Below are 27,801 nucleotides of genomic sequence, written 5' to 3'. Positions count from 1 at the left end.
CATTCTGCATGGGGGTCCCAGCCTTCTCATCCCACAGCCAGGGGGCTGGCCCTCAGCCAGATCAGTTCAGCCAAATCTCACTATGACTAAGCACTCGATAAACACTTTCAAGCCTTAATTTTTGGATGTTGTTAATCCTTGTGAACCGTCTACTGGCGGTGCCAATCGGAACTAGTAATGTCTGAAGCGAAGGGCTCAACTTGCAGTCAAGTCTGACATGAACAGGAATAAGGACAAAGCAGAAGTAAAAAACACAGCTGTTATTGTGTAAAAATACCTCTTTATTGAGTTTACATCATTACAATTGCACACAATCAGATTGGGCAATCTATAATATTCATAGAAATTTATTCACCTCTTAATAAACAGTCATTGGTCTTTGCAAAAACCTTGCAGTGCTGTGTAGATGCACTGAAACTCTGTATCCTGGGGGCACATCTTGATACCACAGTGCCACACCTATGGACTGAATGCTTGTAAATGCATTGATCTAAGATGATTATTGTCAGAACAGGGATCATTCTAATAACACAGGGCCCTAACCCTGAATATCTACATAAGCCTGCATCTCACAACAGCACAGTGCTCTCCCACGGAACACACCAAGAAAACAGAACACATAAAAAAAATATTTTAAAAGAGTGGGGTCAAACGAAAGCAACATCACAATCTGCAAACAGAAATACAGTGTGAAGACACTGTATGACCTCTCCTCCACAAGGCGCTGTACTGAATCCATACAGCAGGCAGGAGTGAAACACTTCAAGTAGCAAAGGCCACATTCGCTTAGGTTTACTTAGACAGGGACAGAACGGCAACATCCAAAGACGGAGATTAACAAAAACTCAACAGCTTGCAAAGCAGTAACACCCACATTAAATATTTTAAAATATTTGCTTCCAGTTTTAAAGCTGTCAGTGTTATGCCGGCTGCAAGAAAAAAAAAACGCGTTCCCACAACTTAGTAAACCTCAGCAAATACAGACCTATACCATTTGAAGTTGAAAATATACCAGGCGATTCTTAAAGTGGCTCTAATATTGCCCCTGTCAGAACAACCAGCCTGTTCGATGGACATCAGGAATGGTGTCCTGGGAAATCACTGGGCTTTAGTATTTCCCAATGTACTGCGGGGCAGCCTGAAGTGCCTCTACAAGGCCTGTTAACAACTGCGGCGCCAAGCCACCCAGACAGGGGCTAAATCACAAAAATATAATCAAATCAGCAGGCATCCTGACGGAAAATCATTGCATATGTGTAAAATAAAAAAGGCCAACTGCATAATAACCTCATCTGTTTATTATACATCATTTTATTAGCATGCTTTTCATCCTAGGACTCTCATGGTGATAGGTTCCAATGATCATTACCAATGACCTACAGCATTTACAGTATATACATCGTCACCAATTCTATAGTCTAAAAATGCCTGAACACCTAGGTTTCTTTTATAAGCATCTCACTGGTAGGTTTGACACATTGAGGAACAATTTAGAATATACTTTGACCAGTGTGAGCTCCTGGAATTTAAGTAATAGTGTGGTGCTTATCGCTTCAAAAAAGAAGAGATGGAAACACAGCAACGCCATGACCAAAAGCACTGCACAAACATTAAAATGACCATTTTACATCAAAAGAACACTTCAATTCTGTAAATTATTCTTTAGTGAAATAATTTAAATTCTGCACTAATAATTTTGCAGGTTTTTTTTTGTGAAGCTCTGTCCCTCTGTAACAAATTATTTTCAGATTGATTTTAAGAAACACAAGCAACAGAGTCTGTGTTAACACATACTGTGGAGTGGGATGACATAGTTCTGTGGTACAGTACAAATGACAATACAGCTATTTGTGTGTGCAATTTTTACAATTATGAGCCAGTCTATGAAAGAGTTTTTTGTCAATGCGTGAAAAGAAAATCATGTCTATAAATATTACACAGCAGAAATGTTCAAGTTTAGCCCTTCCTCCTGCTTTAAACCTTGAAAGAAAGAAATTCTTGAATTTATTTTTTCCCCCACATTTGTCTCACCAAAAGCTGTGGCAGAATGGACTTTGGTACAGAGAAGTACTGTATGCAAATTATATACAAGCAATACTGCCCTATGTACAATATTCCTCTGGCAGCAGAAGACTCCTTTCACAGACTTCTTGTCTTTCAGGTGATGGCAAGTTTACAATTCTGTTCATAAACTTGTCAAATAAACATAAAAAGGAAAAAGGGCTGATCCATCCGAGCCTAGGTTGGGCCAGCATCACAAAGCTTAGAAGCTTACAGCATTTTCCTCGTAAGAGTGTTGGTGTTTTTTTGGCCAAGATATTACCTTGACGAGGCACGAGGGAGATGTCCACAGAATAAAATGAGAGAAACAGGAAAAAAAAATCTCATTTATTACTGAACCATCCTTTGCATTACATGCATTCATGAAGTAATTAATCTTCCTCGTAGTCATGCAATAATAAGGTTACATAATTGACTAGTTTTCAGTGTTATATAGCCCTCCTTAAGAGAAGAGGTTTCAGTCAGGCCTCACTACAGAGCCCATGCATCTGTACGGGTCTATTCCCTGGCGTGCACACACTCGGACATACACATACACACGCCCCCTCTTGTATTTAGTCTTCAAGTAATACATTATCTGGCCAAGAGACATCTTGTTTGCATATTAACAATAATCAAGCCCAAGAAGCTCAAGTAGAACAGAAACTACTGCATATACATTGAGTATCCTTTGCTGCAATACACATGTGTTTCCCGATCCCAAACAAATTCGTGTCAAGAGTGAGAAAGAGACAGCAAGTAAACAGTTTGCTGCTTCCACAGATATAATTTATATCTGTGTGGCAGTAAGCTATCAACCTATTCCAAAGAGAGGTTTTTGCTTCAAAAAACTGCATTTGGATTCAGCAAAAATGTGTAAAGCTGCTTATATGCTATAGAACTACCAGGAGGCAGTAATTCTATACACGCAAATTACCTGCAAAGCACAACAACTGTCTCTGTAAACCAGGGTCTTCATATTACAATCTGACAAGACCCCTGTAATAGCTTGTAATATTAAAAACTAAATGGATTAACAATAATTTAAAAAACAACAGGCTGAACAGGTCTGAAGTCATTTTGCTGACTCTTCCCACTAACTTCAGCAGATTTCATTCTTTCCTCCACCACTGTTGCTTGAAGAAAGAAAACAATTCGGAATGAGAAAGCTTAACGGTTTCCGACGTGCTGATTTTGTATACCACTTGCTTGAGGCTACACTGCATTCTGCAATACCAAGAGATTTTACAACTTCCTGAGAAGAAGCAAATCCTCTAGTACTTGCTGTGAGCTATTTTTTAAAGATTTTGCCAGTATACTGCAGTGATTTATTTGGTGGATGCTTTAATCCCAAGTGACCACTTGTACAACTGGTTATTTTGTTAGAACTTTAAAAATCAGGGTGAAGTACCTTGCTCAAGGGTACAACAGCAGTGATTCACCTGGGATTTAACCCACAGTCTTACAGCGACAAGTCCAAAACCCTAACCACTGCGCCCTACACTGATGCCCCTTGACTTGTTACAGTACATATCTCATCAATATGTACGCTCAAATCCTGAAATTTGAAATGAAATGAATAAGACCTACTTTTACAAAAGAAAACAAAAGCTAAAGGGAAATTGGGGAAAAAATATTTTCATGTTTAAAAACGGGATTGCACACTCAAATCACAGCCTGTGATTATCTATATGGCAATACACTACAGTAGGTAACGGTGAATTAGTTCTGGCTTACATTAGAAAACACAACATCTTTGGTAATTAATAATTAATCCAAGCACAGAAGGCAACCCAACAAAATCATCTATAACTACAAATGTACAAATTTGAAGCCTCTCAATGCCTCTGTCTAATCTTAAAATGGATTTCACTGATCAAACCATTACATCAAGCAGTCTCATTCCTCAAACCTGTGTGACAAAGTAACTATGGGGCCATGACAATGTGTTGCACTGGTGACAACGGCACGATACAGTCGTGCAAGTAAAGCTGATGAGTCCATCAGGTTGGTGGAGGAGGAGTGCGTGATCAAACCCGAATTTACACTAATTCCCCATCTCTCCCCTGATACTAACACTATCATGCTGGGGGCAGGCCATCCAAGCGTAATCAAAGAAGACCAACTTTACCATCACTAATGATGACAATGATAACAGCACTGTAAAATTCAAATCAAAAGCATCTCACTGAATGCCTAACCAGGGACTTGTGAAAAATTGTGACTAAGTCTGTTAGATTTTATGTAATCAAAAAGAGAGGTAGAGTGTATGTTTTTGTTTAGGTTAGATCAGTCCTGTGGTACCTTCCAATAGCCTTTTTCTTCTTTTTAGCAAAAGGCAGGGTATTGTTCAATCCCCCTTCTATAAGGAATGAGCACAACAGTCCAGAGAGGCAGTCAGTCTTCAAACAAACAGCAGATTGCGAGAATTCACCGCTTGCTATAATTATAAACACTATCATATCTACTTTAAACACTCAATTAATTATGTCATTGATAAATAATGATTCATCAGTATGCATTTTTTCCCCCACCAAGATCAGTGTTCTCTCCAGGACAGCACACACGCAAAAGCAAAAAGCATCCACACAGCACAACCTTGAAACACAGAGCAAAGATCTGCTTAATCAACTGCCTAGGCAACCAGAGGGAATCTAAACATCAACCACAGCTTCCCACCATGCCTCATTTTGAAAGTACAAGGCTAATCCTAAGGCTTAATTTGCACGGCTCTTACTGTAACCCATTTTAAGATTTCACCTTCTGCATTCTTGTGGATATTATTTTAAAAACCTCAGTATGCACTATCATTCCTTAAGCACTCATTCCTTTACACCTGCAGCCCACAGCACAGGAGGCAGCTCTTTTCAATCTGGGCTTGAGAACCAGAAAGACAACTCCAAAATGATTCGATACCGCAATACAGCTCTTCTCTGAAAAACACAGCGCTGTGGGGAAAAAAAAAAGTAACGCTTCCGTGTGAAAAACAGCAGACAGAAAACACAGGAATTGCATAACTTACTTCCCAGACACAAAAAAACAAAATAATTGCTGTCCCCTCCCTGTAGTCTTTATAACAGAGAAAACCAAAACTGGCTCAGAAATCTGTACTGAATGCAGCAGCATAAATATCTTCTTAAAAATCCATTAGTACACAAATGCTCTCAGAGCTTTGTCACATGAGTGGCACAGGTGTCACCACTCTTAACACCAGCACTATTTGCATTCTTAGTTAGCTCAGATGTGTTACCATCTTTCCTGTGGGACACAAACTCCAAATGTAAGAACACCTCAGATTTCATTAGGCTTACTGTGGCGGTCTACAAAATCAAACCAAGTCGTTCCAGGCAGAATCTTTAAATCGCCAATGAAATCTTTCTGCGTGCAAAAATCAAGAGTGGTACTGGATTCACACCAAAGAGGAATTCAATCGTCACATATTTCGGCTGCACCTGCTCCTAAGCACAGAGGAGTTGTACACTGCGGTGTTACCTGAACTACACAGACTCTACTTGTTTCTACTGCCTTCTTGCACTGAGGCAGCCCTTTCATACATGAATGTGCATCTGTGCTGTGAAATTACTATTAAAAATTAAAATAACTTTAATTAAATAAGTGATTAAAAAACCCAGTCACCTACAGTCTTCCTTAAATGCTGTCTCCTACTTAATGCTTCTGTATTTATATATAAAATCTAAAATATATAGTGATTTTTTTTTTAGTTTTTCATTTTGAAACCACACAAGAGAAACGTCTTCCATACGGATTAATAAATAATAAAATTACTGAACTTGACAAAATAAAATCCACACAACTTCATTAATACCTAGCTGTGGCCCCAGGGGGATGGGCAGAGATGTGATAGAGCAGCAGGACCTTTTATAAGGCTGAGGGAGCATTTTATAGTAATGTTGTTTTAATGAAGCTACTCGCAGGAAGAGGCCAGCCTTCTATGAGTTAACCCCCTGACTGAAAGCTACTCTGGCTTTCCATCCAGGTTACAAACCCAGTTTTGCGTGTTCAGTAATGTTCCATCGGTCCTTGGGGCACTGACAGTCCCCGCCCTCTGTTGAGTTTTTTTCAGGTTCATGGATTACGATTGGTGCGTTAGTGGAGTAGTCCTGCTTCGCTGGGGCCGAAGGGGTGGAGCTGCAAGCCTTCCTCAGTCTCCCAGGATTTGCTTGACAAAACTCGCCACATCTGTCTCTTTGGAGTCGTGAAGGGTGAAAAAAGGATGTTGCTGCAAGAGTAAAATACACACATAGGCAGACTGACGGATGGACTCAAAACACAGTTATATTTGACTAAGAGGGCATTTCAAGAATCTGCAGCTGTAGTGCCATTTTAAAAGCAACACTGGAGCAAGTCTGCCCTCTAGTGGGGAACTCAAAAAAACCAGCTGCAAAAGCTGTGAGTCATTATGCAGTTTAAGAATTTCTACTTCTTTCCCTTCAGGGAACGAGCACAGAGTTCATTAAAGGCTGACACTCACCATGAGTTCCGTGTAGGTTGGCCTCTCTTTGGAATTCTTCTTTAAGCTGGAAAGAGAAGCCACACAAAGAAATGTTTATTTACTCATTTTATAACATTCACTTTCACTACACCATTGGCGTTTCCATTTGGGATCAAAGCAGATTCTGACGCTTAATCTTTTACATATAAAACCAGCAGCAGATGGAAAATGGGACCATGCTGAGGTACTTGTTTTTATAAGGATGCCTTGGACATTGCTATGTATTTTCTCTTTTTTTTCCCCAAACCAGATGAAACAGCATTATTTGGGCTCTTGAAACCATTTCCCAATACGTCTGAGAGAACCACAGCATTTCGGGTTATTTATTCAATATTCACCTGCTACCACTCTTTGCATTGTCACAATTGTCATTTGTCTTTATCCATCCGATGGGGTGCAACGTGGATGATTCACAGTTGCTTCTTTCTCCAGCTGTTCCGCAGGCTGCAGTCACCACCAGCTTTGTCCACAACGTCATGTTGCCTATCCAGGTTGTTCTGTTCCTCAGCTGAGAATCCCTGACATCTCTTCCTAAGGTGGCTTCTTGTCTTACCGCATGTCTGAACAAACGCAACTTCCTTCTTTGCACTGCTACTGACAATTCCTTTCCTGGCTCTGCTTCAGTGAGAACCTGCTGCTTTGTCTTCTTTGCTGGCCATGGCACTCTGTACCTTTTCCTCAGGCGTTTCATCTGAAACACATCTGTTCTTCTCCCCTTGTCCTTCCTTAATTTTCATGTTTCACAGCCCTGTTGCCACTGGTCATTCAGGCACTTCAATCAGGCTGCGTTTTCGTCTGCGAATTCCCATCTCTGCTCTTCCATACTGTTGCCAGCTTGGCAAGTACCGATATTCCCATTACCAGGCTCGTGTTTCACTTCCACATCCAACATCTTCTGTTGTACCGATCCCCCACTATGCGCATTCACTCACGACTTCATTTCCCTTCGCATTTACCAAGCCACCAGTTACTTAGCATCATGGCTTTGGGCTTGTCATTATTTAGGCTTAATTTGCTATTTGAACCCCTTTTTATGAGCCTATTAAACAGCTCCTGAAGGTCGGATTTCCAGTTTTGCTACATGGGTAATTTCCTTAGTAGATCTCGGGTTATTCCTCCACTTACCCTAAACCCACATCTGAAATGATCCAATGCCTTTCAGATAATTAATCAAGATCAGTGACAGCATGCAGTTTCACACCTCTATACTTTTGATATTTCATCAAAGTTCTGTTTGGGTCAGTCTTAGTCCCACCTTGTGTTTTCCTTTATGGACACAACAGCTGTACCAGGTGTGGTGGATACGCCACACCTCTGGCATTGCTATCCAAATTTTGCCATGGACTATTGAATCAGAATACTTTCCTAAAGTCCACAAGCGGAGATACAGTGGTAGTTGCAACTCTCTCACTATGGTCAGGATGATGTTTAAAGATTTGGTTCCTGTCCTTTGTCTAAACCCATTTGTTCTTGAGCTAGTTCAGTTTGCCGTGATTCTGTGCAAAAGAACCTTTAGCTTGATCTTCCTTGCATGGGATAAAAAAGTTATGGCTCTGTAATTGAAAGTTCAGTCAAATCTCCTTTCTTTGGTAAAGATACTTTATAAAAGTAATCTCCATCCATTCTTCTGGGCATTCTGTCTAGCCCCATATCACTGTTATCAACCTCTGTGTCCTTTATAATACTCAATCACATACATTCCCGAATGGTTCTGATGAAGGTCAATAAGGCGGAGAAAACTAAATAACAAGAACTCTTTTTCTTCTTTTTCACCCAAAGCAACTCTCGCCATGGCCACAAGAGTATCCACTGCTCAACTTGTAGTAAGACTTATCAGCCCGGTGTTAACAGGGTAAAATTTGAATCTCTTTAAAAGACATGTTTTAGACAGAGTGAGAAAATGAACCCAGTGATGCGCGACATGTGTTGTAGCAATACTTACTGAACCTTGACTCTATAGCAAAGGTGAAACTAAATTTGCACGAGACCAGATGTTTTCAGACGGCAAATATGCTTTTCTAATTCCAGCTACGTGTCAGAAGAAAACGCGTCGGAGGCAGATCAAGAAGGTCGCCTCTTCTTTGGCAAACGATTAAGTCTCATAAAAATGAAAAGGACGCAGCAGACCCCTTCCAGTCTCCAACCCTTCCTCTGTTAAATTTGGACACAAAATACAACAAAAACAAACAAACAAACAAAAAAATCCCTGTGAATTGAGGATGTAATCACTGCTGGCGCATCCTGCCGACAAGAGACCAGGCACAGTGGCTGGAGTTACATCACACTGCGTTTCTTTTTTTTCTTAAAGAAAAAACGGAAGCCAAGTGCAGAGATTGAGAAGTCAGGCTTGGTGCACATGGACCTGCTCTCTGCAGCAGAAGGCAGGAAGAGCGCTCCGTCAGAGGGGTGTGGCTAATCGGCCAGGGGTCGCAGCACAGCAAACCGACCGCCATTCTCCCCAGAAACCCCCCATCACTCAAGCAAGGTTGACTGCCCCTGCCCTCTGCTCACTGCCCTTCGTCTGATTTTCACAGAATCAGTAGTGGTAACGCACAATACACAAGAAACAACACTCTTTTTTCCAGGATGCCTGAGTCACGATATAGGGAAGTTGTGTAATTAAAGCTTCCCACTACCTTTTCCCAAATTAGTGCTAAACTACTTACATTTGCCACTAGAATTGTCGGATAAAAGACTGCATAATTTTAGACCTTTGCATTTTATGAACTTGGCACAAAGGCCACTTCATTTGCCTTTGCTATGAGCACTATTCTAGAAATATTGTTGGGAAGGTAAACTTGGAAAATAAAAGCCTAAATCTGGAGGAGAAGAAAAAGAATCTCAAGGACTATTTAAGAACATAAGAAAGAACGCATATGACAGGAGGCCGCTCTGCCCTTCCAGCCTGTTTAGTATAGATTAGCTAACTGATCCAAGGATCTTATCCAGGCCTCTCCGACAGAAGCTTCAACAAAACGACTGGGCAGCTTGTTCCATATTCCACAATCTGGAGCAAGTTTTAAATGTACCTCCATGCAGTTTCTACTTGTGTCCTGTGGTTCACTGCCTATCCCAAAGAAGTCCACTGGGCTATCTGTCTTTGAGGAATATGAACACATGAATCGGGTTTCTTCAGCCTGTTAGTGTAGGACATTCCTCTAAACCCCAAAATGTATCTGGTGGCTCTTCTCTGGACTACCTCCAGAGCAGCAATAACCTTTTATATAATGTGGTGAAGAAATCTGTACGATGTTCAGAAAAGGTCTTGCTATGGTAGTGGACAATTGCAATCAATGGGTGTTATGTTAAAATAGTACACATTTATTTCTTCCCCAAACTGTCTACATGATAGAAATGTTATGTGAACATAAAGACGTAAGTATTTCATAAGTAGTCTCTCCAAAATCAGCTTTTGCTATTTTGTATTTACAGTCGTTTTTGATACCTCTATGCATACCCTGTACTAGTTTAAATGTCATCTTCCAGAGGTTTGCCATCTAGATGAGTTTCCTCTGAATCTTTATGAATTTCTTTTGCCACTTCTATTAAAATCCTCCTACTTTTGTTATCGTCTAACTCAGCAAACATAGCTAATTTACTAACTGTACCATAATCTAGATCATTGAATAAATTGGGATGAGCAATGGTCTTAAAACAAATCCCTGTGACTCTGCACTCACCATATCTCCCCAATTTGAGCATTCACTATTTATCTGTACTCTTTATTAAAGAATTCTCAATCTAAACGCACAACTTTCCCCAAATGCTTACTGCCTGCGATTAAACTATGATGGGGAAATATAACAAAGGCTTTCTGAAAATCTAAATGCACCGCATGATACACCTTATGTCCACCCATTACTGATGTTGCTTGTTCAATTATGTTTGTGAAGCAAGACCTACCCTTTCTAAGTCCACATTATCTTAAGGGATCCTATTTCCATATAGGCAATCCTCTGGTTTAGCTCTAATAATTGTTTCCATATCCCCATATGCAACAGAAGCCGAGACCTCTTAGGTCTGTAATTATTTGGTTCAGTTTGGACTCTTTATGTGGAGGTGGATTACATTAGCAACTCTGTAGTCCATCAGTACTTGTCTTGAGCAACTGGTAGGATACCATCAGGCCCTGGAGATTAATTGATCTAGTCCCTGAAACATTACTGCGTCTTATCCTCTGCTGTGTTAATACTGTTTAATAAAGAACTTTGCCCTGCCACTGCCTGACTCATGCTGTTAATTTGTTCCTTAGCAAACACCTGAGTGTAATTGTTATTTAATACATTCGCTTTTTCCCTTTAATCGTCTAAAGGTTTCCGGTTATCATCTTGGACACATTACATTATCCATTACAGTTCTTTTGCCGCTGTACTACTGAGAAAGCTGCAATTCCTTTTCGCTTCCATTCCTTTTCTTTTGAAGCTTTTTATAAAATGCTTCCTTTTTCTCTTTGTCCCATCTGATTTGTTGAACCATTTGTGATATTTTACGTCTGAATCACCCAATGTTAAATAAATCAGTTCTCTGCTTTAAGGAGAATCAATGTAATACCATTAATACCCTTCATTCACCACTAATTCCCCTTCTGTCCTTTCCCAATCTACTTCTCTTCAGCTCAGCCTCGTTCCTTCAAAGAACTGTAAACCTTCAATGTTTCGATTGAGACTAATTGCACAGTAGCAAGTTATTCATACTAGCTGAAAAACTAGAATTCAGATACAAAAAAGCTTTTGGTGAATATTAATATTTAGGCACATTCCAGACACGCTGAAAACACTGCAGAAAGCTAAAAGCCCTTTGCTTTCCCAGGTGTCCCTTGGCTTTGCCTGAAGTGCCGGGACGGACTGAGCACGCAGCTCCTGTACGTACCACTGGGAGGTGAAGTCCACAAACTCGGGAGAGAAGCGGTCAGCTGGGAGCTGAGGGGATGGCTCCTCCACCACCTGCTTGAGCTGCTGGAAGGGTGTCCCCCAGGAGTCGTATGGGAAGCGCAGGATCGCCAGCTCAATCTGGGAGCAGTGGGGGAGACGTTATTCAAGGGGTGTCCAATTATCCGATTCCAAAGATGCAACCCACCGGTATTCCAGGGTGTAATAAAACATTAGCTTCCATCTCAAGAACTACATCCGATTTTAATTTGATAACTAAGGTATCCTAAAAAAACGGGGAGGAGCAAACCTGCAGCAGTTATCAATTAGAAGATCACTTTATTGGCCATATACAATTTCTTGTATTGGGAATTTGTCTTTTTCGCAGACCCCAACGTGCTCTCTATGAGACACACAGACAGGGTCAGCCATTTATACGGCTTTTTATAAGGTTAAGTGCCTAGCTCAGGGGCTCAAAGGAGTAGGACTCCTCTGCCGGCCGCGGGATACGAACCGGCGACCTTCCAGCCACAGGCGTAGATCCTGAGCCACAGAGCCACCGCACTTAGCCTTGTTGCTTCAGCCCAGGCACTAGGTTCGTAGGCATATTCCAGAGTTTGTATGAAAAACATGGACAAACGTGGCCATAGCGTGGGGCATGTTGGACAGACGTGGACAAATCATAAAATCTGGAGCCACAGCTGAGAAAATGAAAAGAGGTCAAAGTGCCTACCATAGTGATTCCTAAACTCCAAATGTCTGACTTGACATTGTAGCCCTTCTGGTTCAGTTCTGGGTTGATCCTCTCAGGCTAGAACAGAAGTCAAAGGAAAGAACATGTTAGCTTATTTCCTTTTGGAAAAAAAAAACGGAAACTCAGTTATTTATTATAATCCTCCCACCCAATCTGGAATGAGCTACTAGCTCAGCTCTCCATCAGTGTGTCCCACTCAGGAAATAAGGGGCTATGGCAATATGTTCCTCTGACATGTCCACCTCCACAGCCCCCTGTTATACAGCATTTTCCAAGCACTGCAGTGCATGACAGGAGTTAGTACTGACTGGAGGAGAGGCCTGTCTCTCGTCACAGTCACTGCAAGCCTGCGGGCACAAGTCGCAGATGTGGCTGTTGCGCGAGTAATCCCAGCCCTACCCCGGTGATACTGAGCCAATTGTGTGCTTTTACTTGGGGAATTCTGGTCACAGTCTTTTTGTGACAGGAACCAGACACTTACCAGCAAGATCTAAGATACAGAGCTCAACCTGACTCATAGTATACCTTCCTTCCCCATCACCTACTGATGGCATTGCAAATTAGGTCATTTGTCTTCATTTTCATCTCAGATGCAGCCTGCCACTAGCAAAATGATATTCTGACTCACCGCCATGTAGGGCTTACAGCCAGCATCCATGGTCTTGGCAACCGAGTCCACCAAGTAGCCACTGATCCCAAAATCACACATCTTGACCTGGCCCTGTGTGTTGATGAGCACATTGGAGGGCTTGACATCTGTTAAGAAAAAGCCGTCAAGAATCAGACCAATGGAGTCCCAGTGTGGTAGGCTTTCTATTACTTTTTGGGTTGAGGTCATTTTCAAATTAAAATAAATTTACTCACAATCGTGAATCTGATCATATAATCTAGCTTCAGGCTAGACAGAATGGTGACCTCTTATTTGTAACCATTCTAACAGTGATTGTAAAATACATATATATTATACAGCAAACTTGGGCAGCAAATACTACCAGTGACTGAGAAAGCACAACTGAATGAACAGCTGTCAATAAAAAATGCACAAAACCTTACCTCTGTGTATTACTGATAGGTTGCTGTGTAAGTGCTCGAGAGCCTTCACAATCTGTAATGAAAAGGAAGAAAAGGTTAAGTCCAAAAACGGCACAGATACACTGTCCCGTATAATATTTCAGCCTCACCATGTCTAAAGTAGGCCCCCCCACCACACCCCCCCTTCTCCACCTTCCCAGTTACAGACACATCCTGTTACATAAACACTTTGTGTTATACACACACAGCCGACGGCCTAAATCTGGCAGAGGGGCGTAACTGTGCCTACATGCACATTCCACCCCACATTTTCAGTAATGACTTATTGTTTCTGTCCTGCACTGTACAAAGAAGCACCGTTGAGAAGCGTGATCTGGAAAGATCTTTAAAAGCAACAGATTTTTTTCCCTAAAAAAAACTTTTTTTTTTTAACCAGATCAAACACCAGAATATCACAGAGCGATACCATGACAGTTTGCAGATCTAGATGCAAGAGTTCTGCTGTGTAGTTCTTGTACCACTTTTGTGGGCTCCAGTGGATGAAATGCAACTGGTAGAACTGACAGCTCTTACTGGAAACTGGAAAGACTTCACCCACAGATTAATTCAAACCTTGGCTGATGCAAACTCCCCAAGCATCATTTGAAGACAGCAATTCAGTTTGCCTGATACTTTTTGTGTCTTTCCAACATGAACCCACCAACGCAATGACTTTGCAGATGGCAGGTGGATCAAAGTTTTGGGTTAATCCCAGACCTAGCTGAATTCTGAACATGCAGAAAACGATTCCTAAAAATAGTTTTCTAAACTATTTAAGCCATATGAAACGAAAACAAAAGCAGACTAAAACAATTTAGCCCAGTATATAATCATCTTCCTATTTTCCGGACAACGTTGGTCATTCATCAGTCCAAGGTGGGCCCAGACCACAGTGCTACTTAGTTAAATGTAGCGTCAAATTATAGTGATGTCCTATTTTTTGCAACTGAAACTTGCAAAACTTGCTACTTGCACGGATGTGCAGGCACATACTCCAGAACATCACTAAGCTATTGAGAAATCCTGCAGTTACAAAGTACATAAAAGACGTTATGAATGAGAGGAGGCCATTAAGCTCACCTGGTAGTTAGTAGTTTTTTGATCCAAGAATCTCATCCAGTTATTTCTTGAAGAAACCCAAGGTATTGGATTCAACCAAACACATAACTGCATTTTGGTTTTCTCAAAGCAGCTTTTGCCAAATTATTCAAATTTACCGCTCAACAAAAAAACAGCATTTATTTTGCACCTTTTCCCATATTTTGGAAATAAAAAAAACAATTGAAGCTCACCGAGACAGTTATTTTTCCCAGGATGTCCTCGGGAATTGTCATTCCTTTCTCAATGACTTGTTTGTAGAACTTATCCAGAGAGGTATCCATCAGCTCCATACAGATCCAGACATCTCCCTGGAGCAGGCAGGAGGGTAGGGCCAAGTCACTTCTAATTGCTCACTATCTATACAATATACATTCTACTTATAACTCCTGTGACTATGAACACTCAGTTCTGTAGAATTCTTACAGCAAGACTACACAACAACTGCACAGCTTGTAAAATTAACTTAAGAAAAGCCTTGCTGGACAAGCAGTACAACTGAATGTTAAGGAACAAGTAACAGGTTTATTCCCTGCTGAAAAGAGAAGAAAGAAAACACAATCTTTCGACTGTGGAGCCTTCTTCAGGTGTGCTCACAGCCTCCACGGCCGAAACGTTGCGTTTTCTTTCTTCTCTTTCCAGCAGGGAATTAACCTACAGTATTACTTGTTCCTTTGGAGCCTACGCATGCAGACGCAGCAAAGCCCCTGAACCAATCGAATGTTATTCTACTTCTCTGAGCTATGACAAGTCAATTACTTTATTACTCATAGGACTACCACATATAGACCCTTTAGATGACATCATACCTCTCTGAACAGAGCACCATAGAAGGTTACAGTGTAGAAACAATCCACTGTCCGCATGGAAATGTCAAGATCCATCAGCAGTCTCTTCTGCTCCTGGGTGTTCACAGTCGCTCGGATTCTCTGAGGACACGGACACAGAGCAGAGAGCCTCAAGGATTAAGAAGCCTGGATTGGGTTTGTGGCCCCACTGAGACCAGATTTGGTTCTATGAAAGGGGATGAAGTAATTATTTTTGTGAATTTTTGGTTATTTTTGTATTTGTGCTGGCCATTTCCATAGGTAAGCTGGCATAATGCAAATGTTAATTATAAATACAATTCTAAAAAGAAAGATGAAAGCAGGAAAGTATTTTATTTTGTATATATTCTACCTGTAAATCCCTTCATTGTCAAATGAAAAGTTAAAAAGACAGGAATCTGAGGGGATGTATGGGTACAGTATTGGTATCAGTATATGGCTGGCTAATTCTTCCAGGGCTCCAGCTCAGATGGCTGCACTATGGGACTGATCACACAAAACTGTTGTTTTCTGGGAAACCAGCTTGAAGCTCCACAGCCAGCTTCTTAAAGTACTTCAAAAGAACGAGAAGAAAATAAAATAACAGGAGAATTTCCAAAACATCTCATGACACGTGTGAGTTAAAAGTAGCAGCCAGGGAAGCTGGGACATAAACAGTCAAGTCGGCATCGTCGCTGGACGGTAGCAAGTGTCTCAGTCAGAGTAACTGCTTAACTCCATGCTCACCCTGAAACCATGAGGCAAGACCTGAATTTAAAATTGCCCTTAAACTGAAAGGAATTAACATGTAAATTAAGCAGTACACCCAGCAATTAATGTGTAAATTAATCAGCCCACCAGCAGATGAACAATGGTACTTAATGACTGTGCACTGAAAACATGTAATACCTATCGGCTGTTCTTTATTCCTGAACACTGATCAGAGTTAATGACTTATCAGTGTTACCAGTTGGGATCACTGCATGTAGGCTTTACAGCCTACCCCTTGCATTTTATAAACAACTACTGTATTAAAAAGTGGACAAAAAAGTCCATGTACTTATGATCTTCCCTACCAAGGTCTGACTTCTGCCATCATTTACATCCTGGATTCAAGCTTATTCCTGCACCCAGCAGGATATGTGCTCGGTGTTCCTCCACCTGCAAGCACATTTGCGGATTTTGGAAAAGCTCTGCTCAAGGTGTTGCCAGTGGTTCATGCAGTAAAGGTTACTGGTTCAAGCCTGGGCTGTCATTAGCAGAGGAGGACCAGGATTCCTCAAGCAGGTGCTCTCCATTGGCCAAATTCTTCCGACCTCCAATGGACTTCAGGCGGTCATGATATCCCTGTTGGCTTGATTGCAAAAATCGCCCTCGGGACTTGCAGAGCAACTGTCAGCTTGCAGTGACGTCAGGAAGGGCTAAATCACTCTTGCAAGTGGTGCCAAGTCTCCTGTGCAGGCACTGGGGAACTCTCAGTGTGAAAAACGGTAACTGGCGATGCAGAGTGCAGACTGCAGAAGAACACGCATGTATCTGCTTCCCATGTGGATATGAGATTTGCAGCCAGCAGTATAGTGAGCTATTTTACAATTAAGAACTACAAAATTGGGCATGCAAATCCGCGATTCTGACAAGAGCTGGAAGCCTTTTACAGTGCAAAGGAGCACAACTCAAAGGCACGCGTCCTTATGCCAGTTTCTCTCGGACTCCATGTGGAGAACGCCTCCCTCACCTTCACCGCCATGATCAGGCCGCTGGGCACATGCCTCATCTTGTCCACAACTCCGTAAGCCCCTCGGCCCAGCTCGCTTATCTGCTCCAGGTCATCGGCTTTCACCACAAAGTTCTGACGAGAGAGAGAGACCCCAGACTGTACTTACAAACACAGGGAATAGTCACTGACAGACAGCTGGCTCAGAAGTCCACAACAGCAGGCTTCGCCTTTGCAAGGATTGAACCACAAGATCTGACTTGTTTTGAAAATTAAAAAAGCAATTTTATTTCACTCCCAACTTGTTAGTAACGTTACAGTGCATTGATGAGTATTCAGCTCGAAGAACATTTGGTTGGATTTTCATTGACACTGGATACATTGTACCAAACGGATGCAACAGGACTTATTCAGAACAGAAGGGGCAGGAAAAAGCAGTATTGAACAGAGTGTTGTCAACAACAGTCCAGGCTTTTCGATAATTTCCACAAAGACTAAAAAAAAAAAATCAGAACTTTTTTAACCTTAAAAAAATAGCTGTGGTTATGCTGAATTTGAGCTAATTGTATAAAAAACCAACTGCTGAAGTCTTTGTTTTTGCCCATGGAAAATTCCATTTATTTGATGAGTTTTAGATAAATATTTTTATTGCTCAGAAACCGAAAGGAATAAAGAACATTCCTGTCAGCCTATAATCAGCGCTCTTCAGTTTTGGATTAGAGATCAGCAGAGCATTATTACTGAAAAATGTTTAATTTGAGCAGAGCTCTTTAGAACAGGGGTGATGAGGTTTTTATGCATCAAGCCCTAAACACAGAAGTAAAAATTATAATAAAATGCTTGCCAATACTGTTCCAGGAAACAAAATTAAATTGCGGGCTCTTCATATGGCACTTCTTTATAGTGAGAGTGTTCAGGCATACAAAAAATGCACAGTAGAGTTGGAGGACACAGTTGTGACCACATACAGTACAAACAAGAGTATGTTCCCACTGTGTTAGTCCTCCTGGCTGCGGACTGACATCCAGCCCACTTGATGGCTTATTGAAGCCATAATAAAAATCTTATTGTTCTAACCTTGACCATTCATTTCCTGTCATGTTTCCCATTTTTTGGCCATTCCACAAACCCATTGCCAACATGTAATCGATCAACGAAGCAGATCATGGAACTCCAGTTCATTCCTTTGTGCTTTGTATGCCAAAAATCATTTTTTCTATTTTATGATATAATAAAAAACTTTGCGGGGGGAGAAACAGGTGGCTCAGAAATGGGGTTTCCATTTAGTTTGATGTTTGAATTAAGTTTATTGAGTTTTAATTTGAATTAGAAAATGGCATGGAAGGAATCATACCTTCTCCCCAATGGTCACGCAGGCTTTGGAATCCAAATCTCTTGGTGCTCTGGGGAAGGAAAGCACAGTTAAAATTATCCATTCTGCCCAAAAAGGGCTGCTGTGTAGCCTGTAATACCTTGGAAAAGAGACCAGAAGACCAGTCCCTTGGTATTGTCTGCTGCCCCCTTACTCACTATAAAGAAATACAACACAGTAACTGCCCCTCTGCTTTGGTCCAAAGCATGTGTGTCAGCATGCTTGTTACCCACACCATTAGGACAGGCCTTCAAGGTTACACAAACATTTCCAAGAGGATAATAAATAACTTAAAACCCCACCCCCATACTTGTACAAAATGTCTACGGCTCTATAGAACTGCCTATGGCACTCCAAGAAACTGTATAACTGGGACTGTATAACAGGCATAACAAACCTGTAAACTATGATCTACCTATACAAATAAATAAAACATGACATTTATTAAACAAATTATGTGTATATTAAATGATTATACAAATTCTTGTATTAGCTATACATGACATGTACTTAAAACCTAAAGAGGGGTCTTACGCTGCAGGAGCAGGAGGCTGTTCAAACACTTCCTTAGAGAGCTTCAGACCTGGGTTCTTCTTCTTGCCTGCCGAAGAAGAAGAGAGAAACCCAGTAAGAGTAGGGCTCCATAATGAAAACACAATGAAACAAGCCTGTATTGCAGGTCTGTGCTTTTTTATTGAAAAAAACCCAAGTGTTCACACCTTCATGGAACAAAATCAGTCAAGTGTGTGGATATTAAACCAATTTTTCAATTAATTTGCATAACATCCAGGACACATTTCTGTTCAATTTTAAATACTAAGTAATTAAAGCCAGAGGACATCAATTCAGTGTCCCAGCATATCTTACACCCCCACTCCTCACCCCCCACACACATCGAACAATTTAACAACTTAGAAATAGTTCCATGCAAGTACACGATTCTTGATAGTTCAGGCATCCGTATATTTACATGAAATGAAAACCAAAACGCAGAGCCTATAAATAATTATGCAACTTAGGCTTGCATAAATACTAAATACTAATTAGAAATAGGTATGCAACTTGCATAGATTGTAGTTTAAGTAATTAAAGCACTCTGTTGTTCTGCACTATTGGCTATGATCTCTGACATTCATCTGGTACATCACAGTCCAACAGTAAAAAATGTACTTGAGCCCTTGGGAAAGCCCTAACCCTCTTTTCTGCCTGCCACACAAAGCCCTACATCGGAAACGTTAAACCTAATAAAAATCCTAATATCAATCTGAAATGAATTAATTGACCTTTACGAGATTTTTGACAGAAGACAACTTGGTCAAGTAAAGAACAAATACAATGCAACGCTTAAGGACTTCCAACAGCACAACATACACACCTTGCCAAGGCCATCAATGAGATGTCTCCGCCATGTACAATCTGGAATCAGTTATACAGTACCAGGGAGCATGCAAAGACCCACCAGTCCCATCAGGGCTTGAAAAATGAGTGGTGCAAGACCCTCTGTGCTGATTAAATGCTTTGCATCAACATCCTAGCCAGTAATTTCCTCCATAAATGTGCTATTAGCAATAACTTGAAGGCTATTGTGTGTCAGGGTGCTCTAGATAACTGCAGAGCAAACTCCCAATTTGCCATCAGGAAGAGGTATTACTGGCCACATGGACCCTGTAGCCTCCTGTTCCTGATAGTCACAAGGGCATATTGAAAAGAACACGTGTAATGTTACACTTTTTTATATCTCTGACAGAAACTTCTGTAAGTTACTGTGCAGACACAAACAGCACATCCCTTTCGGTCCCATTATTTACAGGGTTCCACATGATCACCTGCGGAGGCATGCGTTTTTACGGACAGGAATTATTATTTTTCGAATCCGTGAAATGTCCCTTAATTGAGTTTCTAGACAGATGCTCAACGCCACCTCTTTCTTCAGTTTATCCCAGAGCTGGCAAGAAGGTTCACAGCCACACGATGACTCTTGGGGGGGATGAATGATGCAGTGAAAAAAGCACTGGTAACTAACCAATACATATAATTACAAGATAATTGGCATTCAACAGCACTAACTGCGCACAGCCTACTCAAACACCACCCTTCCCTCCCTCTGCCGGATGGCTAACTGCACTCACAGGAATTTTCCAAATTCCACACTTCACTGCCTCATGTTTCAAGACAAGATGGAACACGTTCAGAGGAACAGCAAACAGCTTTCATCCTAAGAGGTTACATCATGCCACTCACTGGAACCATGACTTTAACACCATCAAAACACACAGCAGACACATACAGCTACAGGACACTGGGATTCCTTCAGTTTTTGTTTCCCACAACAGGTCATTTAAACTGGGAAAAAAAAAAGAACCCACTGGGGAAAGTGAACAGACCTTGCAGGCACTCTAAAAGCTGAAAGAGTGCTGCAGGACACTGCTGGTGACCTGAGAAAACATTAAATCCCTCTACTCTCATAGCATTGCAAAGCTAGGCAAGAATCGTATAACATGCTTAACTACAGAGAAAGAAATCAATTCAAGGATTACATAATCTACCTATGGGAACACTAACCTAAGTGTGCTTTAAGAGGACCTAACAGAACAGGTCTGACAAATGGTGCAAAAAAACGGTATCAAATATTTTAAATCACTTCTTTTTAAAAAATATTTTCATTTAGTAATAGGAGACCGAATTTACACATTTTACAAACAGGACATCTCTTTATTATTTATTCTCTAATTATTCTTTAGTCTCTGTAAGAAATGAAATGCAACAGGTAATTAATACTTTTTAGTCTTTAGTTTTCCTCCAGTTAGCACTCTTAGATATCAGCTCCGCAATATGTGTTCCTAAAAATTGCTTTCTCCATCGTAAGCATGAGAATATTTTTATTCCAAGATGGCAAACAACAATATGACACTGCTTGGAAATAAATGCCATTCAGCGATCCTTGCAAGTGTTCAAGCAGATATTTCATATTTCAATACAGAAAATATGTTTTAAAACCTAGAACACTTGCTGTACAATGCATATGCTATTCATTTTAAAAAGAGAAATATACAGAAAATGTGTTTCTGAAGGGATCATAGACAGCCATTCAGGTAAAATGCTATGATGAGCAGACCAGGGAACATGGCTATCCCCTCACAGCAATGCTGCAGCAGCAGGAAACTGCTGCACTGTCTCTGGTAATGAGAAAAACAGGGCCTTGATTCAGCCAGTTCTGTCTGCTGGATCATTTAGTTTCCTGGCATTGGTTCATCAAACATTGTCTCTCCCACGCCTAGAACCAATCCAGACTCCTTCCCTTTAAAGAGTCCCTGCCCTCTCCCCCTCTCCAGGCCAGTACTGGCCGCTACTCAGCTCAGAATTTCAGGAATTTCGAGAATGTTTCAATGGAATTCCAGGACTGTTTGGAGGATGATTCAGAGATGGGTGAAAATAACCCTTTGAGTTCTGACACTTTCCTAATGTGGACCTCCAGAATTACACTAGTAACTATTGGGCGTGCTACCAGTGTTTCAGCTGGATCAAAGTGCTCGGCTTTATTGCTTCGTACCTTGTCAGACTCAATACATTACCATGCTGCACAAGTCAAACGTTTGTGCTGCAATACTGCTTCAAAACACAAAGCACACAGCTCTTCAATATAAAACCAAAATACTGCAAACAAAGACTTCAGACCCTTTAGATAGAGCTGTTAAGATATTTCTTTAGGAAAGGGGAGGACATTAGCTCACACCCTGCTTCGCCTTTCAGATTTTAATGAAGTACAGCAGCAGTATTGTGTTGTGAACATTCCTTAAAATAAAAGGAAGTGACTGGGGGTAAAGTATTAACCATTAGCTGAGTGTGTTTTGAAGCTTGTCTTAAATTCAGAAGAGCTTCAGACCAGTTTTTTTTTTCCTAATTATTTTGATTATTATTTCTTTAGGATGAGCCTTTCAGAACTCTATTCCACAGTGTTTTTAAGGAAGAATAAACACATTGGAGGTGCTAAGACACACTGTTAACTATGGAAAAAATGTATTTTCTCCCATTGATACACACTGGTTAAAATGTGTTGGGATGCTGCTTGCAATCCGGTTGTCACAACATATAGCTCCACATTTCTACCAAGTTCTACAACAAAACATATCAGAAAATCTGCCCTCTTCCTGTATAGCTAGAAGAAGCCATCAACATAACTGTGAATTACAGCTTGCCCAACAGTGACATTAAAACAGTCTAAACTGAATCTACACTAGACATCAAGACTGCGTTATTTATTGCCTGGGTAGAGCAACAGGACAAAGTTCATCTTCCATCCTGGTGCATCAACAAGTGGTTTTAAACCAGCCACTGACAACCTACTTCCTTTTCACCTGCTTTGTACCAGTAATGAGCAAGATAGTGCAATATAGACTGCAAATATTCAATTAATCAATTCAATTAATTAGCAACTTCAATATTTATTTTCATGTTTGTTCAGGTCTCTAAGTAACCACATTATTTAACATGAAAAATGTTGTTTTTTTTAATATTGAAAGCGCTTTAACAAGGACAGAACAAAAAGGAACCAGAGTGTCCTTCCCCATCACCCCAGTTCTCGCTAAAAAGAGAGGGAACACTGGATCGTAGCCATTTTAGAATGCTTTCTGCCAAACCTCTATCTGATTAAAATATGAAAGTGAACAACTTTACATATCAATGTTGTAGACAAAATGTTCCACTGAAGAGTCGAAGCACTGCAGCTGTCTATATCACATCGCAAGAGAAACTGATCATTAGAATCAGACACTGGGTAGTTTGTCAAATGCCCATATCCCTGCACATAGAGTAGGCATTTTGATTGCATGTCTGTTTTTCTTCGGAGTTTTCTATATCCCTTAGTGCTGCACATAGATGCAACCACTGCCATGCCACTTTGCACCCTGGGGTCCACAGCCTGCTTAGCATACGCAAACCAGGAGGTATCTCCTGGATTACCAGGACAATACACTTAACAATTCTACTGTTATTGCAGCAGAAAATGGCTATAGACCGGGGGCATGGTCAACAATGGGCCAGTGGAAAAGGGGGGATTTAGGATCTCTGCAGCTGAAACAGAGGTGATTTGCATGACAAACATCACAATTGTGCAGTTCAGTGGTTAGAGAGCACTGGGTTGCAGAAAAGGCAACAGTGAATTGAACACATTGGTTCCAACAGGCTGCAGTTCAGGAGACAATAGGTCAGAAGAAGCAAGAGCTGTAAGAGCTCCAGTGTTAATGTTACTTCATATATGCCAAGAGTGTGTCAGACACAAATCCACACCATGTCCAGAGTCTTCTTCTCTCCTGTATTAAAACAAGTATAAAGACTACCATAATTGTCTTGTCTAGTCCAACACTGTTTCTAAATGGGGGGGGACGAATTCCTAAATGTTTGTCCTTTTGCAAAACAAGTGCCCTACAATTCATGTACAGATGGTTGAAATGATGTATAAAAGCACATCTCCTAAGCAATCTCCACGCAGATTCCTCAGGACTGACTGCATAACGTGCAAATACCTGCAGACTCCGAAAATCGCAGATTGCGCTGGTGAATTTGTACGACATCAAAAGCGTGCATTACGTGAACAGATGTAACAAAGACGTACATTACATGGATCTTTACAGTAAAGCTTTCATTCCCTGGTTTCTGCTGTTTGTCGTCTTCGGGCATCGGTTAAGAACAGACAAGAAAGGATACACGATTATCTTTTGACAAACTGAATTAATTTACGTTTCTGCCTAAATTACACATTTGATGTGCGCGCCGTCATACCTGAAAGCATTTTAGTACAGCCGTTACACGTAACGTTACGCCTAATAGTAAACGCAATTAAACAGCAGAGAAATCTTTCCAAGGCTCATTACATACGTTTTCGTCTGATATTGAAGCACCTATATAAATTCAATAAAATAGGCGAAAATACTTGAGATTAATCTTATTGACAACTCCCAACAGCATCCGATTTGACCAGGCGATTCAAAAAAAAAACATGAAATCGCATTCAGTACGTGGCCTCCCATCGTTTGAACGATTACACGACGTCGAGTGTCGTGACCCGCAGTGGCAAGGCCATATCTATCAATGGTACTGTAGAAAAGTGATATATATCTAAATAAAGGTATAAGTATTATTTGGAATTACAAGTAATAGTTAATCAGATTGCTCTATCCCATTTTCCTAAATTGTATGAGTAACTCGGCGGTTATAGTTTTGGCGCCAGAACTGGGGAGCTTGGTGACAGCTTGAAAAGAGCGTGAGAGAAAGATGTCGGATCGGTAGTCTAATGTAATGTACAAACAAACTTGACTTTAATATATAGTTCATTGTTCCACACCCGCCTCCGTGTCATTCTTTCCTTCATGTGAAGATACAACATCTTATGAGGGGGAATAAAACATAATCTTATTATCTTTATCACGCCCAGATCAAGAGCACCACCTTCAGAGACCAGCTCATCAAATTAGGCCACATTTAGAGAAAAAGAAATCAAGATAACTTGAATCAAGAGAAAAGGCATTAATCGCCACATCTCTAACCACGTATTTGAATTTTAAAAGGTGTTAATATTGTTAATAGCTTTTTAATGCTTGAATTAATAACCTCGATTTATATTTTATTTCCTACTTGAGATTTATTCTTTTTTTAACCTTGTGAAGGCCTTTGCATTATTTCTCTGAAAAAAAAGTGCATCAGTCACCCTCCTAACGTACTGTGCCTTTTGAAACACCTGCCCACTTCTTATAACTACACAGTCATAATGATTTGGGGGTTTATTATAATAACGGTGGAAAACTGCCGCAGGTATTTTGTAAAATATGGAATACCCCTTATTAAAGCGAAATCTTCACTGGAATAGTCCGAAATTACTGGAACGTTATTTTCATATAACTTGCCTTGATTAATTACAGTATTTCAACAGCGATAAACTAAACATGTTATCTTGTCTCCTAAGAGCGGTTTAGAATAGCAGAAGAGATGCACGTGGCTAAAGGGGTGCTATCGATCACCCTTTAAACTATTGCAGAAAAACCTATAATTCCTTTCAACCAAGGTGTGCGGCAAACAGCAGTAGCACCGACTGTTACACGAGTTGGGTGGACAACTTTTGAGTGCACGGCTTTAAATCCTGTGCTTGGGTCTTTTGCACTGGTTAACACAGTATGTGACCACATGGGCTGTAGCTACAATCCCGTGGCTTATTCACTGAACACCTCCTTGCCACTTGTTGCTACTTGCCGTAACGCCCGGGTCCTCCTGCGAAATGGGGGTAAAAATACTTTTAAAAAATAATACTTCTACGAAGTACAGTAGGTGCGCATGTGCAATATCTACGGTGCAACAGACTGACCTCAGAAGGCGACTGACATAAATACTAACATCACCACAAAGGAGAAAAGTCTTTTTCACAATTCATTAAATTAATACAAAATCTCAATCATGCGTTTATAGGCTATTGTTGAAAGGCGAGTTTATTTTCTCCCGGGAGCAATGTCCAGGTAAATTCCCAAGCCCCACAAAAACACTGAACGTTGCATGTTGCTCAACCCAGAACAAAACAATTACAGTAATAGGGCAGTACCGTTTGTTCGGAATCAAAGATGTGTTTTGCATAGTCACATCTTGCCCATTTCCACTGCAAGTAAGCACACCACGCATTTGTGAAAATATCAGTCCATAGCTTGTTTCTTGCAGTTTTTTCCCCATCATTACAATCTTCGTTGTACATAATAAATACTGCATATGGAAATTTATATTACTGCGGCTTATTTTTTATTGCAGACGCCGATTTTGTGTGCCTATTCCTCGAAGTGTTTAGAAACAGTAGACGTTAACTGCAAACCAGCTATTTTTAGCCCGTTATTTTTTTTAGGAAAGTCTACCTATTTATTACAGCAGGAAAAAAAGCTTGGAAAAGGAGACGTTTAGACAACAGAAAAGAGAACAAAAAGCAATTCTCCATTGCGCGCACACTAAACTAGCGATATAAATGGGAAAAACGACTCATGCATTATTTTTAAGATGCTTGCGCAAGTTGCACTTCCAACTGTTTAAAGTAGGTGTTTCTTTTTCCCCCGACGAAATCCTTATCGATACACACTGGAAGTACATTTCCAATCAGTGCATCTTGCAAAAATAAGCACATTTGTCGAGCAAAGTTTAAATTAATCGTGTACAAAGATGGTCCTTGCGTATAAAGATTTATTTAGAGCGTTCCACATATTCGTATTGCACGCACCACGCGAGTCCCAATTGTGCAAAACGCAAGACAGGCGCCCGTAATCCTGGTAAAGAAGAATGCAAATAACGTCAATATACAGCTGAACTACTGCAAGCATCGTCTTACCAGGAACTCTGCAGAAGGGCAGCTCCTGAACAGGAAATGCAACTGACCCTTTTAAATCCCCAAACTTCAAAATGCATCAACCGACGTTTAAGTGCAGCAATGCACTTTGCAAAGATTGCAGCCTTAATTGCATCTCGATGGTTTTGCACAGATCACTTTTAATATTCTTACCTCCCTTTGGCAGAGACATTTCCCCTTTGCTTTGATGAGGGGGAGGGGAAGCACAAAAGACTTTGCCTTCTCTCTCTCTCCCTCCCTCCATCTCCCTCGCTCTGGAGCTTCAGTGGTTTGCTTTGCAACAAATATGCAAAATACAGGCTCCGATCTTCATGCAACTGGAGTGTTTTTGCCTCTGGATTGCAGGTTTCCGTGCAGAGAGCGCGAGAAGAAATGCACACCTTGCAAAACAAGCTGGAAAGGGGAATTTTGCAATTGCACTGCAAGGAAAGCTCAGCTGCACTTACATGATGGGCCAAGGCTGGCTGGCAGCTGAAAGCTCCAAACTTGGATCAGTGAGAGTCTGTGTGAACAAACGTTCTTCCTGCTGCGCAGAGCGTTATGGGAACTGTAGTCACGAAAGCGAAAGCAAGTTTCTTTCTACGGCTTTTAAAGTCGTTTGTTGTGTTTTGTTGATCCGGGTATTTTGTAATCCACTTCAAAATACAAACCGTAATTTTTAATTTGAGTGTCTAATCTCTTTATGCGTTTCCCTGTTGAATTCGGTACCTTTGTATTGGTGCTGTTTAACATTTAAAATGTCAAGGCGCTGTAAAGCAAGTGGACATTCAAAGTAAACGAGTTTAAGTTTATTAAGAATAAATCGATTGCTAACGAGTCGCAAAGAATTCACATTAGCGCAGTTCAAAAGGTAGTTTCGAGGTGTAAGTGGCAAGAGAAATGGAATTCATCTCTTTGAGCCTGTGATTTCCCCTCAGGTTGGGCAGAGGAACAGGTCGCTCCAGTTCTGGGGCCCAGGCTGCATTTGGAAACTTTGCTCAGTGCTGTTTACATAATAGCGTGCGGAGGGAAACAGTCCTCTCTCCGGCAGTCGGAGCGGCAAGTCTTTGCAGAGCGTGTGTTTCACGGGAACTGGAAGAGTATGGCGATCCAGTTTAAACACGAATCTGAAAGGAAAGGGATGATCTTTGTTTCAGGTGTAACCAGGTTTAAAGCCTATTTTAAGCGGCTCAAAAGCGCCCCTTTAAGTTTTCTAGT

General features: G+C 40.9%; 1 protein-coding gene across 3 annotated transcripts; it reads right to left on the bottom strand.

Annotated features, from left to right (window-relative positions):
* Positions 1-260: 260 nt before the first annotated feature.
* map2k6 (mitogen-activated protein kinase kinase 6) lies at positions 261-27,573 on the bottom strand. 3 transcript variants are annotated; one of them, XM_006635171.3, is made up of 12 exons: positions 26,758-27,573; positions 18,771-18,837; positions 18,219-18,267; positions 16,886-16,999; positions 15,154-15,273; positions 14,539-14,655; positions 13,229-13,280; positions 12,804-12,931; positions 12,155-12,232; positions 11,423-11,562; positions 6,533-6,578; positions 261-6,280 (listed from the first exon to the last, which is right to left on the bottom strand). In XM_006635171.3, the coding sequence occupies exons 1-12, from the start codon at positions 26,846-26,848 to the stop codon at positions 6,203-6,205; spliced, it is 1,080 nt and encodes a 359-aa protein (XP_006635234.1). In that variant the 5' UTR covers positions 26,849-27,573; the 3' UTR covers positions 261-6,202. The 3 variants fall into 3 exon arrangements, with proteins under 3 accessions (XP_006635234.1, XP_069050671.1, XP_015212075.1); XM_069194570.1 differs by having other exon boundaries at positions 27,051-27,162; XM_015356589.2 differs by lacking the exon at positions 26,758-27,573 and adding an exon at positions 26,587-26,605.
* Between the last annotated feature and the right edge of the window lie 228 nt (positions 27,574-27,801).

This window comes from Lepisosteus oculatus, chromosome 9, assembly GCF_040954835.1.
Source record: "Lepisosteus oculatus isolate fLepOcu1 chromosome 9, fLepOcu1.hap2, whole genome shotgun sequence".
In the NCBI taxonomy this organism is placed as follows: Eukaryota; Metazoa; Chordata; class Actinopteri; order Semionotiformes; family Lepisosteidae; genus Lepisosteus; species Lepisosteus oculatus.
The sequence above is the reverse complement of the archived record's forward strand: the minus strand, read 5'-3'. Positions and strand labels throughout refer to the sequence as shown.